Source organism: Primulina tabacum, chromosome 15 (genome assembly GCF_025594145.1).
Source record: "Primulina tabacum isolate GXHZ01 chromosome 15, ASM2559414v2, whole genome shotgun sequence".
In the NCBI taxonomy this organism is placed as follows: domain Eukaryota; kingdom Viridiplantae; phylum Streptophyta; class Magnoliopsida; order Lamiales; family Gesneriaceae; genus Primulina; species Primulina tabacum.
This window is the reverse complement of record NC_134564.1, coordinates 35225738-35239606: the sequence shown is the minus strand read 5'-3', so window position 1 is coordinate 35239606 and position 13869 is coordinate 35225738. Positions and strand designations below refer to the sequence as shown.

Genomic DNA, 13869 nt, shown 5'->3' with positions numbered 1-13869 from the left:
TATATCATTACCTACATCATCACACACTAATTTTCAATATTTACAACTCTTATTTTCAACATTCAAATATTCAACATTCAAATATTCAATACACACATTTTAAATATATTTTTCAACACTCCCCCTTGTGATGATGATCATAATGATTGTCTTCATTACGTGTTTTTATACTGCCTCGTTAAAAACCTTACTAGGAAAAACTCATTGGGATAAAAACCATAGCAAGGGAAAAATAGTGCAGTCACATAAACTCCCCATCATGTTGACACGAACAATTCTTCACAAATTTCGTAGATTGCGCATCCCAATATTATATATATGCTTTCTGAATATTGACGTAGGAAGCGCCTTTGTGAAGAGATCTGATGAATTTTCACTTGATTGAATGTGACGAACATCAATACATTTATTCTTCTCAAGCTCCTTGGTGAATGCGAAGAACTTAGGAGGAATATGTTTAGTTCTGTCGCTTTTTATGTATCCTTCTTTCATTTGAGCAACACATGCAGCATTATCTTCATATAGTATCACAGGCTTCTCGTCGAATGATAATCCGCATGATATTTGGATATGTTGGGTCATTGATTTTAACCACACACATTCACGACTTGCTTCATGTAGTGCAATAATCTCGGCATGATTTGATGAAGTTGTTACGAGCGTTTGTTTCTGTGAACGCCAAGAAATTGCAGTGCCTCCACGAGTAAAAACATATCCAGTTTGGGAACGTGCCTTGTGTGGATCAGATAAGTATCCAGCATCGGCATAACCAATTATACTTGGATTAGCATCTTTTGAATACAAAAGTCCCAAGTCTCTCGTTCCTCGTAAATAACGGAATATATGTTTAATTCCGTTCCAGTGTCTCTTTGTTGGATATGTGCTAAATCTTGCCAACAAATTTACGGCAAAAGATATATCAGGCCTTGTACAATTTGTAAGATACATAATGGCACCGATAGCACTTAGATATGGTACTTCTGGACCAAGAATATCTTCATCTTCTTCACATGGTCGGAATGGATCCTTTTCTATGTTTAATGATCTAACAACCATTGGAGTACTTAAAGGATTTGATTTATCCATATTAAAACGTTTAAGGATCTTTTCTGTATAATTTGTCTGGTGAACAAACATTCAACATTCTTTTTGTTCAATTTGTAAACCCAGACAATACTTGGTTTTTCCAAGATCCTTCATTTCAAATTCTTCTTTCAAGTATGACACAACTTCTTGAATTTCCTTATTCGTTCCAATGATGTTTAAATCATCAACATATACAACAATAATTACGCATCCGGATGTTGTTTTCTTAATGAAAACACAAGGGCATATTGAATTATTTACATATCCCTTTTTCATCAAGTGATCACTTAGTCGATTATACCACATTCGACCAGATTGCTTTAACCCATATAATGATCTTTGTAATTTCACAGAATAACATTCTCTGGGTTTTGAACTTTATGCTTCAGGCATCTTAAATCATTCAGGGATTTTCATATATATATTACTATCAAGTGATCCATATAAGTAAGCTGTAACAACATCCATAAGACGCATTTCTAAATTTTCAGATACCGCCAAGCTAATCAAATACCGAAACGTAATTGCATCCATCACGGGAGAATACGTTTCTTCATAATCAATTCCAGGCCTTTGAGAAAAACCTTGTGCAACAAGTCGAGCTTTATATCTCACTATTTCATTTTTCTCATTTCGCTTTCGAATAAAAACTCATTTGTATCCAACAGGTTTTACACCTTCAGGTGTAAGGACTATAGGTCCAAAAACATTACGTTTATTTAGCGAATCCAATTCAACCTGGATGGCTTCTTTCTATTTTATCCAATACTGCCGATTTTTACATTCACCAAAAGATTTTGGTTCATGATCTTCATTATCATTTATGATGTCGATTGCCACATTATAAGAAAATATATCATCAATTTCTTCTATATTTTTTCGGTTCCATATTTTTCCAGTATTAATGTAATTGATAGAGATTTCATGATTCTCGTCAGTTTGTGGTTCTGACAGAATATTTTCATCATCATGTGTTTTTTCAGGAACACCATTCTCTATTTTGTGATCATCATGTGTTTCTTCAGGAACATCATTCTTTATTTTGTGATCATCGTGTTTCTCTATAAATTTTCTTTTTCGAGGATTTTTATCCTTGGAACCGACTGGCCTTCCACGCTTCAGGCGTTTAATGACATCATGAGTATCTTCAATTTGTTTCTTTGGAATTTCAATTCGAGCAGGGGCATTTGCAGCATGTATATATGATTTAGTTACCCCTTTTGTGTCAGCAAATGCATCTGGTATTTGATTGGCTATTCTTTGCAAGTGTACAATTTGTTGTACATCTTTTTCACATTGTTTTGTTCTTGGATCCAGATATAACAATGATGATACATGCCATGTAATTTCCTTTTCGGTATGTTTCTGTTCTCCCCCTAACATTGGGAAGATTTCCTCATTAAAATGACAATCAGCAAAACGTGCTGTGAACACGTCGCCTGTCTGAGGTTCAAGATATCGAATGATTGATGGACTATCATAACCGATATAAATTCCAACCTTTCTTTGAGGTCCCATTTTCTTTCGTTGCGGTGGTGCAATAGGCACATACACCATACATCCAAAAATTCTCAGATGAGAAATGTCTGGTTCTTTACCAAATGCAAGCTGCAATGGGGAGTATTTATAATATGCACTTGGTCTGATGTGAATTAATGAAGCAGCGTGTAAAATTGCATGTCTCCATATAGAAATAGGGAGCTTTGTTTTCATAATCATTGGTCTAGAAATCATTTGCAGACGTTTAATCAATGATTCAGCCAATCCATTCTGTGTATGTACATGAGCAACATGATGCTCAACAATGATTCCCATAGACATACAATAATCATTGAAAGTTTGGGAAGTAAATTCACCAGCATTATCAAGTCTAATTTTCTTGATTGTATAATCGGGAAATTGATTCCTCACTTTTATTATTTGAGCAAGTAATCTTGCAAATGCAATATTTCGAGTTGACAATAAACATACATGTGACCATCTGCTGGAGGCATCAATCAATACCATAAAGTATCTGAATGGTCCACATGGTGGATGGATTGGTCCGCAAATATCACCTTGAATACGTTCAAGAAACATTGGTGATTCAGTTTGGATTTTGGCTGGTGATGGTCTTATAATAAGTTTTCCAAGAGAACATGTTTTACATTGAAACTTATTATTCTGAAAGATCTTCTGGTCTTTCAGCGGATGACCATGTGTATTTTCTATAATTCTTCGCATCATTGTTGAACCAGGATGTCCCAATCGATCATGCCAATTGGTTAATATTGAAGAATTATCAACTACCATGTTTGATTCAATCGGACTTATATGTGTATAATGCAATCCAGTAGGGAGCATTGGTAGTTTTTCAATCACATATTTCTTTCCTGATTTATATGTGATAAGACACATATATTTCTTATTCCCTTCATTCATTGTTTGAGTATCATACCCATGAGAATATATATCATTAAAACTCAAAAAATTTCTTTTCGATTGTGGTGAATATAAAGCATCATTGATCAAAAATTTTGTACCATTAGATAACAAAAATTGTGCTTTACCACATCCTTTAATCAAGTTTACAGGACCTGATATTGTATTCACCGTTGTTTTTGTTGTTTTAGTTCCAAGAAATATCTTTTATCTCGGAGGATAGTGTGCGTTGTACCACTATCGGGTATGCAAACTTCAGCTTTGCTCATAGCATTTTCCATTTTTTGAACTTCAAAAAAATATGCAATGAAATAAAATTACTGGCAATATATATTTAGATATAACACATATCATAATTATACAATAAAACATTATATGGATACATGAAAAATAAATTATTGTACATTTATATTCTACCACTATATTGTTCATTTTCAGAGAAATCATTGAGAAAATCTGCAGCATCAATATTGTTCATTTCTATCCCACCAACATATTGATCATTTCCAGAGAAATCATTCATAAAATCACCAGCATCAAAATGAGTTGAATCACTCAAATGGTCACTGCGTTCAGTGAAGTTGGTCTCCTTTTCTTTCCCCTTTAATGATTCTTTGTAAAGTTTACAAAGGTGTTCAGGGGCTCGACAAATTTTGGACCAATGTACTGGAGTACCACATCTGAAACAAGAACTTTCATATCTTTTTGAGTGATTCTCATTAACACTTGTATTCTCATGATGCCTTTTCTTTGGATGGTTTGAGACGCTCTTTTGAGATGAATTATAAAAATAACTATCTATATTGTTTTCAAAACCACGGCCTCGACCACGACCACGGCCAATTCCACGTCCACGTCCACGTCCACGTCCACGTCCACGTCCACGACCTCGACCTCGACCTCGACCAAAACCTTGTCTTTGAATTTGATTTTGGTTTCCAGGTTTAAATTCATTTTTACTTACAGCATTTACTTCTGGAAATGCTGTTGATCCAGTGGGTCGGGACTGATGATTTCTCATTAATAGCTCGTTGTTTTTTTCCGCCACAAGAAGACAGGCGATGAGTTCAGAATATCTCGCAAATCCACGTACTCTATATTGTTGCTGTAGAGTAATATTTGATGCATAAAACGTGGAAAATGTTTTTTCAAGCATTTCCGATTCTGTGACCTCATGTTCACAAAATTTTAGCTGCGAGATTATTCGATACATCGCTGAATTATAATCGCTGACTTTCTTAAAATCTTGGAATCTTAACATATTCCATTCATCACGGGCGGTCGGAAGTATAACTTCCTTTATATGTTCAAATCTTTCTTTCAATCCTTTCCACAAAGCCATGTGATCTTTTTCAATTAAATATTCACATTTCAATCCCTCGTCGAGATGTCGACGCAAAAATATAATGGCTTTTGCCTTTTCTTGTGATGTCGATATGCCATTTTCTTTTATTGTCTCACTTAGACCCAATGACTCAAGATGCATTTCTACATCGAGAGTCCATGGCATATAATTTTTTCCCGTGATGTCGAGCGCAACAAATTCGAGCTTTGTCAAATTTGACATGGTGGTACTAAAAAAAATTACGATGCATTTTATTAGTTAATGAATATTGCAATACAAAGTAATGGATAAAAAACAAGTACAAGCATTTGTAAAAATAAAGAAAACACACGAGGAGGATATTCTCCGATAAATAAAAGACTCGTGAGTATGATAACCAAAATAATTAAAAATAACCTTGAGAAAGCCATCTTCTTTTTTCTTCAAAAATTTAGTGAAGAATAATATTTAGAGAAGAAGAGAAAGTTGGAGTGATTGAATGTGTTTATGAGATCATATTTATAGGGCAAAAACTAGCCGTTTTGTTACCGTTTATGACCGTTGGTGTATAAAAAAAATAAAAGTATGTATTTGTATAATTTTATGGTAATAATATGGTGTATATAATATTAGACATATTTAAATAATTATGCATATCATATCATATTATTATAATGATGTGTCATAAGATATTTTATTTAAAAATCTTATAGGCTTTTATACTTGTCGTATCCCTTACCGGGAGTGTGGGATGTCGTCTTAACATCCTCCCAGGATTTATAACAAGTTTTTGAAAAATTTATTTTTATTATTAATAATAACATTATATTATATATTAAATATATACACAATAAATAAATAACAGTAAAATAAATATTATTACTTTTGTTACCTTTTTCTTCTGTTTGGAGCTTGGAAAAGGATGGAGGACTTTTAGAGCTTCGTGCTGATAACGTGTTGTGAAAAAGTAAAAAATTATGGTAAAAAGTAAAAATCTCAAACTCTCAAAATTTACCAAACTACACACTTTATAATATTTTTCTCTCTACTCAATTGTGATTTTCTTCACAAATGAGAGATCTATTTATAGGAAATCTTTAAGTATAATCCAAAAATAAAATACATCATTACCTACATTATCACACACTAATTTTCAATATTTACAACTCTTATTTTCAACATTCAAATATTCAACATTCAAATATTCAATACACACATTTTAAATATATTTTTCAAAAGAAATATATTTATTAAATATATAATTATGTTATATTATTAAATAAAGTATTATGTCTCTCTCTCTACATTATAAATATTTCATCCGCCTACGCTTTTCTTTTCGAATTTTTTCTTGGTTTCCGGAGTGTTAACGTGGCGTGTGTAATGGTTTAGTGCTTGCTATTTTTTGTTTTCGAATAAAGTACATCATTACATGCCACTAATAAGGACCAGCAATTTCAGTTTCATGAAATTGGAAGTATTTGTTACTTGTTAGTTTATTCTGACCATATTATTAAACTTTAGGGCATCTGAAAACTATCTTGGTCTAAACTCTAGCTAATAGATTACTAGCTAAATAAAATTTTTAATCATATTTTATTAATTTCATAAAATATTATAGACTATATCTCTTGTGAGACAGTCTCACGAATCTTTATCTGTGAGACGGGTCAACTCTACCGATATTCATAATAAAAAGTAATAATTTTTCATGGATAACCCAATTAAGAGATCATGCTCACAAAATACGACCCGTGAGACCGTCTCACACAAGTTTTTGTCAATATTATAAATAATTCCAGAAACTTAAATATGAAAATATACTACACACAAATATATTTGTTTATTGTATTACACAGCAATGTGTGGCTGACTTCTAGTTATATTAATATAACGAAAGATTACAAACGAAGTTATACAAATTAACGAAGTGATGACAATTGCCAAATGCAGATTATAAAATTTTTCTTTCTCCGGTTTCCGCCTTTATTAGTAAATTAAATGGTGAATGGGAGAAACTGAAACAACACTTTTGTCGCAAATCCATGGCTTTGATTTTTCTACACATTTTACGTAGACAAAAACTTGTGTGAGACGGTCTCACGAGTCGTATTTTGTGATACATATATCTTATTTGGGTCATCAATGAAAAAGTATTACTTTTTATGCTAAGAGTATTACTTTTTATTTTGAATATCGGTAGAATTGACTCGTCTCACAGATAAAGATTCGTGAGATCGTCTCACAAAAGACCTACTCTTTTATATATTTATTCAAATAAATTTCTTTTACCTACAAAATCATATTACAATTAATGCATCAAAGAAAACAAATAATATTAAAAGAAAAAATAATTTTTAAATTAATTAGCATAGATTATAGTCAATGAATATTTAAGAATTCTTTTATAAAGAAGTAAATAACAAGCAAAGACTAATTGTGTAATTAATGGCATAGTATTTGGTAGTGCACCGTCAAGCACTTGGTGCTTTACGCCATTCCCGCGTCCTACCTTTGAAAATTAGTACACATCCCTTTTGTTTTATTTGGTTTAATTTAATTCCTTGAGGACCCACATTTTTCAATTATTTTCCCAGCGGTCCCTACTTTGGAAGAAAAAGGCTACCAACTTGTAATAAATATTTGAAAAATTATAAATTTTATTTATTTCGAAAATTTATTAATGAATGCTTAGTTTTGAAAACATCGCATATTACCGTAAATTAATCTTATTTGACACGATTTTTAATACATGCAATAACTGTTGTACGTATCTTAAAAAACACCGTTTCGGAGTTGAATTTTTGGATAATAACATTAAATTTAAAAAAAATAAATAAATAATACATAAATCTATTAAAAAATTAAGAAATCGGAGAACAATATTTATCCCATCTTCGACTGATTCAGCATCCACTGGAAAAAATAAATATGATACAACAATGCAATTGTATGAAGCGATCGATACAAATTGGCAACAATCGTTCTTGTATATTACTTGCTATTTGTCTGAGATAACTTTCAACACAAAATAAACCATTTGAAAACGCAGATTTCTCAACATCACGTCAAAGTGTGTGTGTGTGTGTGTGTGTGTGTGTAATATTATTTGTTATGACTTTATTTGATTTGAAATTTTTTATTTGTTTGTGAATTCCTTTGATTTGAATTGTTCTCTAATGGTGCCAATTTTTCATATTTTATTTAATAAGGTTGACAAATCTGTTCTCGCTCTACACTATGTATTATGCATAAAATTCAGTTTTACTTGCGACAAACACTAATTAATTTCAATGTTAATTTTGTCATATAAATGCATCGTAATATACAAAAAATCACTCAGATATTTAACCTGAACAATATGATAATAAAGAGAAGAGGAATCGTTCAGGTCAAATAATGAAAAAGAAAAGAAGAAGATTTGAAAAGAGGGGATTTGTTCAAAGAGACACCGTACAGTGGGCTTTGCAGAGATCTTGTCCGCGACGACCAAATCAATAAATAAATAGTTAAAAGCGGTGGTAGTCATAAAATATATGCTACATGCATCAAGGAAACTTCGTTTCAAGATGGAAATGGCCTCACGCCAGCCAAGGCATGTACGGAGGATGGATATAAACCTCGAGCTATTGTATAATTTGAAATTTTGATTTATATTGTTATCATCGTCGGTTTTTTAAAAAATAACAATTACTTGATTTTGCTGGAAAATTTTGATATTATTATTTATCCAAAGATATCTAGACTTGTAGATGCACATAGACACATAAATGAGTGAGCCATTGCTATCATATAAAATTTACAAATGAATTATATATGTCTATAATATGATTTTTATCCTTTGTTACAATATTTGATCGCAAAAGCGAAGTCAATTTTAAACCAAGATTTTCCACAGCCAATCCTTGCAGCATTTATTTCATTTTGAAATATTTGTAATCAAATTTTTTCAACATCTAATTAAATTGCGAGAAATCCTTTGATTGGTGCAATTTTTAGGATGTGACACGGATTATGCAACAGAGGTCAGCACTAATCAATGAGCTAAGAGCTGCTACATAGAATGTTATGGATTTAGAACGAAAATTCACATAATTATGAGTCCATTTATCCTACACTTGTGAGTCATGATACCATCTCGCAAATATTTTTATGTGTAACAATAATGCTTAATAATATTGGTAATTTTTTTAAAACATAAAATCATATCGATTGATCAATCTGAAGTACGACGGTTCTACTTCATCCTAGAGTCATCTACATTGTTTGCGAAATACTTATTGATATGCCCATGTATGTAATAAAGTTATCAGAGTCTTATTATATCAAAGAAACAATAATATGATGTCTTTTATAGAATCATAATCAACATATTTTTACATATACATAAAATAAAAAGATTTCTGTAATCATATTAATGTAAAACAAAATTTCATTTAATCCAAAAACATTTTATCAACCCATTCTGTAATTATATTGTCAATCTAACTTTCGAATCCTGCATGATAAATCGGTGAATCTTGAATTTAGAGAAAGTTGATGTGGCCAACACAATTAAGTTAACAGGAGATGATTTTTTTTTAAAGGACATTTGTTCCTATGTTGGTAACAACAACGTACTGTGCCCCTAGAGGCCATGACCATACACCATAGTTCACGTTGATGGAATTAGTACCCACTCTTCAAAGATCAAATTTCAGATAAATATAAGTAATATAAAATCTTTCCCACTACCACTTCCACCAGACTCAATCAAATCAACCCCCATAATTGGATTTTTTTTTGGGACATACAAATACAAGCACCCGACTTATAATCTCCGTTTCTACTGAATGTATGTGTCTATATATATATACACACACACATGAAAATTTAATACGCAAACAACAACACACAGCAACAGAATCATAAAACGCCAAGAATTTTCTTCTCCCCGTAAAAAAGAAGAATAAAAAGTTCGTGCTTTCCCCTCGAAAATCCAATCCCACCCACCAAATCAACTTTCCGTTCTCTGTTTGCTTCTCATTGATCTTTTCTTGTTAGAAACAGACGAATAGCAAAAACGCGTGATTACGTACTACAGAGAAGCAAGATCCCATCACTGGACATAGGATATAAGAATCAGTTTTTTTCATGATTGCAGGATTTTGTGCTCCTTTCTTTCGTCTCCGATCCTCGTTTTCTGCGTCTTTGATTGATTTTTCAACTAAAAGGGTTGCCATCTTGTACCTTGGTGAGTGGATGTAGTGTAAACCACTGTAACTGAAGAGTGATTCCTTGTTTTACCTTGCTCAGAGGGAGTGTACTTTTCGTTGCGTCAACAATTAATGTTTCCTTGTTTGGGATCACTAAATTATTCCCCTGCGTGTCCTGGATCTGACATTCAGTGCTCTGCTCCTTGATTTCTTGTGGGCAAGGGTAAGCTCTCGTCTTTTTGCTATTTTATGGCATATGTCGATTCCATAATTTTTTTCCAGAAACTTCAAACTGGTTAAATGATATTCGCTTGTAGCGGATTTTATTTCAGTTTGAGCGAACCTCAAGTTTCAATGCTTGAAGCTAATTTTGGATTCAGCTGTTGTTTTCTCTGTTTACGTTTGCCCAGTTGAAATGTTCCACGAATCTTGATTATTTCATTACTTGACAGAGTTGTGATTTCAAGAAATTATTTACAAAATGGCGAAAACAGGGAGAGATTGGACGCAGATCTACGCGATCTACGGTGTGGATGACTGGCAGACCCCATTATTCCTTCTCGTTCATGCTATGTGCTTCTCTGTTCTCTCGGTTGTGTTTCTTTTCTACTTTGAACCTATTTGCCATTTCCTGCAACACATTTTCCCGGGCCCTGCTTCGAGTCGCTTCGCCGCAGGTTTCACCGGCTCAGTCACAGCGCTCTCCGCCGTGTGCCTCTTTTTTGCCGCCGGTAACTTCTTCTACTCCGCCGTGTCCCTCCACTGGGACATGTCCCAGCGCATCGTATCCTCTGTCTCGGATTGGTCCTCCGTCAAGCACGCGCTGGACCTCGGCTGTGGCCGGGGCATCCTCCTCAACGCCGTCGCTATGCAGCTCAAGAAATCCGGGTCCTCCGGTCGCGTTGTTGGGCTCAATCCATCCCGAACCCAGACCCGCAGCAACACCGTCAATCCGACACGCACCCTGAAAACCGCCGGTCTCGAGGGCGTCCAAGAGTACGTCACTTGCAGGTAGGGGAGGACCCGACCCGATATGGCATTCCCACTTAATATTATTTAGTATATTTCTTGTGCTGTTGTGCATCTTTTTCAACGAGCTGCAAAGTTTTCATTTTTCTAGTTCACTTGAATATAAAAAAGACAATAAACAGTAAAATAAGTGTATATTATCCGAAATTTAAATATACAGCAGCGACTGAAGACCGAGCAATTGAGTAACATGCATCTTTGTTTGAATTCAAATTTGACTTATCCCACCCAAGAAATAATACATTAAAATATTTTTAATCCGGGCCGCAATTTTTATCTAACCACCTAATTATGGTACTCAAGCAGGCCAGGCGACCCAAGGACGCTACCCTTCAGCGACAACTACTTCGATGTGGTGGTATCGGCTGCTTTCGTACACAGGGTGGGCAAAGAGTTCGGGGTCAAGTCTGCTGCTGCGGCGGCGGAGCGAATGCGGGTGTTGTGTGAGGCGGTGAGGGTACTGAAGCCCGGCGGCGTAGGGGTTGTGTGGGACCTGGTGCATGTGCCGGAGTACGTGCAGCGGCTGAGCGAGCTGAAGATGGAGGATATTCGGGTCTCGGATCGGGTCACCGCGTTCATGGTCAACAGCCATATCGTCTCCTTCCGGAAGCCAAGTCAGCATTTTGTGGGGTCTGGTGAAGTGAGATTAGATTGGAGATTCAACGGTCTTTGTTGAAGACGAGGAATAAAAAATCCAAATAAATATTTTTTACCAAGAAAAGAAGGGGGTGGACAATGCAAATATCAAGAAATGGGAAATTACGTGTTTTTTTTAAAAAAAATATTTTACAAGGCGATGAAAGATAAATAGTAGTTCTGGGGATACTAAGTGGAACCAGATGCTTTGTAGTTTGTATTAGAATTATCAAAAGTAACATGCAAAATAATGAATTACTTCCATGGGCTTGTTGAGATAGTAATTTTATGACGTAGTCTTGGAACTTGGTATTCTATTTGTATTAAAAATTTCTGAAATATCCTTCTTATATTTTTAATTAATGATTTATACCTTTTTTTTTTTGACGAGAAAAGCTTGCAAATTTTATTCAGAGAGATTAAAGTTGTTGATCACAAGATTGACCACAGCCTGAAAAAATAGGTAAAGGGGAGAATATGCTAAATTTGCTATAAAAAAAAGGGGGCACTCCAATAGCCGTCCTCCGTACAGGAAAGATGGAGATGATATCTAAATCTAATTTCAAAGATTGAATGTCTGAAGAACACAAACCAACATAGCTCATATCATCCGCTGACATCTTGATTTCTTACACTGCCAAGAGTGAATCTGATGATAAAATCGATTGATAGAAGATTTTGTCTTGAACTATCCCAAGGCCCTCTCGAATCGCTACTGCCTCCCCTATAACTATGCTTCCCGACTTTGGTATGACACGACCGAAAGCTGCCCATCATTTGGCCCTCGTACGTGCTTACAAACAACTCCCCTACGCCACAATAGTCGCAATGAGTTGTAATTTCTTTAAAGTTTTTCATAATCAATATGTGTGATAAATTTTTATTGGCAGTACACGTATATCGTAATTCAAAAATGTTACATAAAGATTTCTTGTCAACCAATACTATAATGTAGAATCATTTCAATATAATTTCCAATAAAATGTTCTGAACTTTCCTTTTAAGTCTTCAACATGTCCATTCGAGGCATCAAAGTATTTCTTTATATAAGACAGAAATTAAACTAGTAGTCTGAAAAAATATGCCCAATATGTTGTTTTCTTGCTCGCCCCTTTGATGGAATGGATAGGGCCAGATAACATTGATTATAAATTGAAACGTGTGTGAAGGTTAAATTTGAGTCGGAAGCAATGGGTATTGATGGGATGGGTTATCGTCTTACCAGATTTGAAAAGCAAATGAAATGAGTTTGTTGGAGAATTAAAATCTTTGGCATGTGTTTGGGTCCTCATGTTTCCCAATCACCAACGGCATTTTTATAATACACATACACATAATAATTAATAATTTCACGTCACAAATGAATGTCCCTAAATGAAATATCTTGTCCTATTGAATGATAACCATTAGTTACCCGGGAATTATCAGTATAATTTCAATGTCTAAAAGGATCATGATGTTCAATTGGGTCCGTACTACGTTGGTGTTTCTGACTATTCGGTAGTAAAAGTTGTTTTGAGCGTCTTGTCCCTTTCCATGGATGATTCATCGTATCCACATTTATCTTCTTCCGTGTGAAAAAGACGACCCATTCCCATGCCATTTTGGAGTTTTGATAACACAACCCAAATTTTTGAGTGCATAGTTGAATGCAAAAATAATGCACAAAGTAAACTTTCTTTAATAGCAAAGTGATGAAGACAGCGCCATCCAGTTCCATGCACGTATACATACTTTTTCTCATTTGATTACGCTGCTTTATCTTTTGCATCCAATTTCTTAAGTGATGTCCCCAAACTTTGCTAGATTTAGTTAATAAAGAAGGATTTATAGCATTATTTTGCGCAATTTCGAATTCTTCATGAGTAAGACACGGAATCAGAACCAGTAGAGGTGATTGTTGATGGGTTATTACTTAAAATTTGAATGGTTTTTGTTATTTGTCCCACGTCGGTTGAATAAAACACATGAGAGTTACATATATGGACTTGGACAATCCTCCTCCCTTGAGCTAGCTTTTGGAGTTCAGTTAAATCCAAGTTCCAATCTTTAACATTTTTCTTGAAAAACATGAATATCCAAAAATGATCAAAAGGGTTTTCCATTTTGAGATAAATTTATAAAAGAAAACGGTTTCCATTACTGTCAAACACTATGTTAATATTCAAGAATATATAT

The 13869-nt window shown here is 34.1% G+C and overlaps 1 protein-coding gene across 3 annotated transcripts; it reads left to right on the top strand.

Annotated features, from left to right (window-relative positions):
• The first annotated feature begins 9665 nt into the window (after positions 1-9665).
• On the top strand, positions 9666-11953 carry LOC142527058 (uncharacterized). Of its 3 annotated transcripts, none has more exons than XM_075631767.1 (3): positions 9666-10243; positions 10479-11037; positions 11359-11953. In XM_075631767.1, exons 2-3 carry the CDS (start codon positions 10508-10510, stop codon positions 11729-11731), a joined length of 903 nt encoding a protein of 300 aa, XP_075487882.1. In that variant the 5' UTR covers positions 9666-10243; positions 10479-10507; the 3' UTR covers positions 11732-11953. The 3 variants fall into 3 exon arrangements, with proteins under 3 accessions (XP_075487882.1, XP_075487881.1, XP_075487883.1); XM_075631766.1 differs by having other exon boundaries at positions 9669-10249; XM_075631768.1 differs by having other exon boundaries at positions 9681-10249; positions 11362-11953.
• The last annotated feature ends 1916 nt before the right edge of the window (positions 11954-13869 follow it).

Bases quoted from the DNA above. Each gene is read 5' to 3' on its own strand.
- LOC142527058 (XM_075631767.1), top strand. From the start codon at position 10,508: ATGGCGAAAACAGGGAGAGATTGGACGCAGATCTACGCGATCTACGGT. The intron at 11,038-11,358 runs GTAGGGGAGGAC...ATGGTACTCAAG, and splicing joins CAAGAGTACGTCACTTGCAG to CAGGCCAGGCGACCCAAGGA.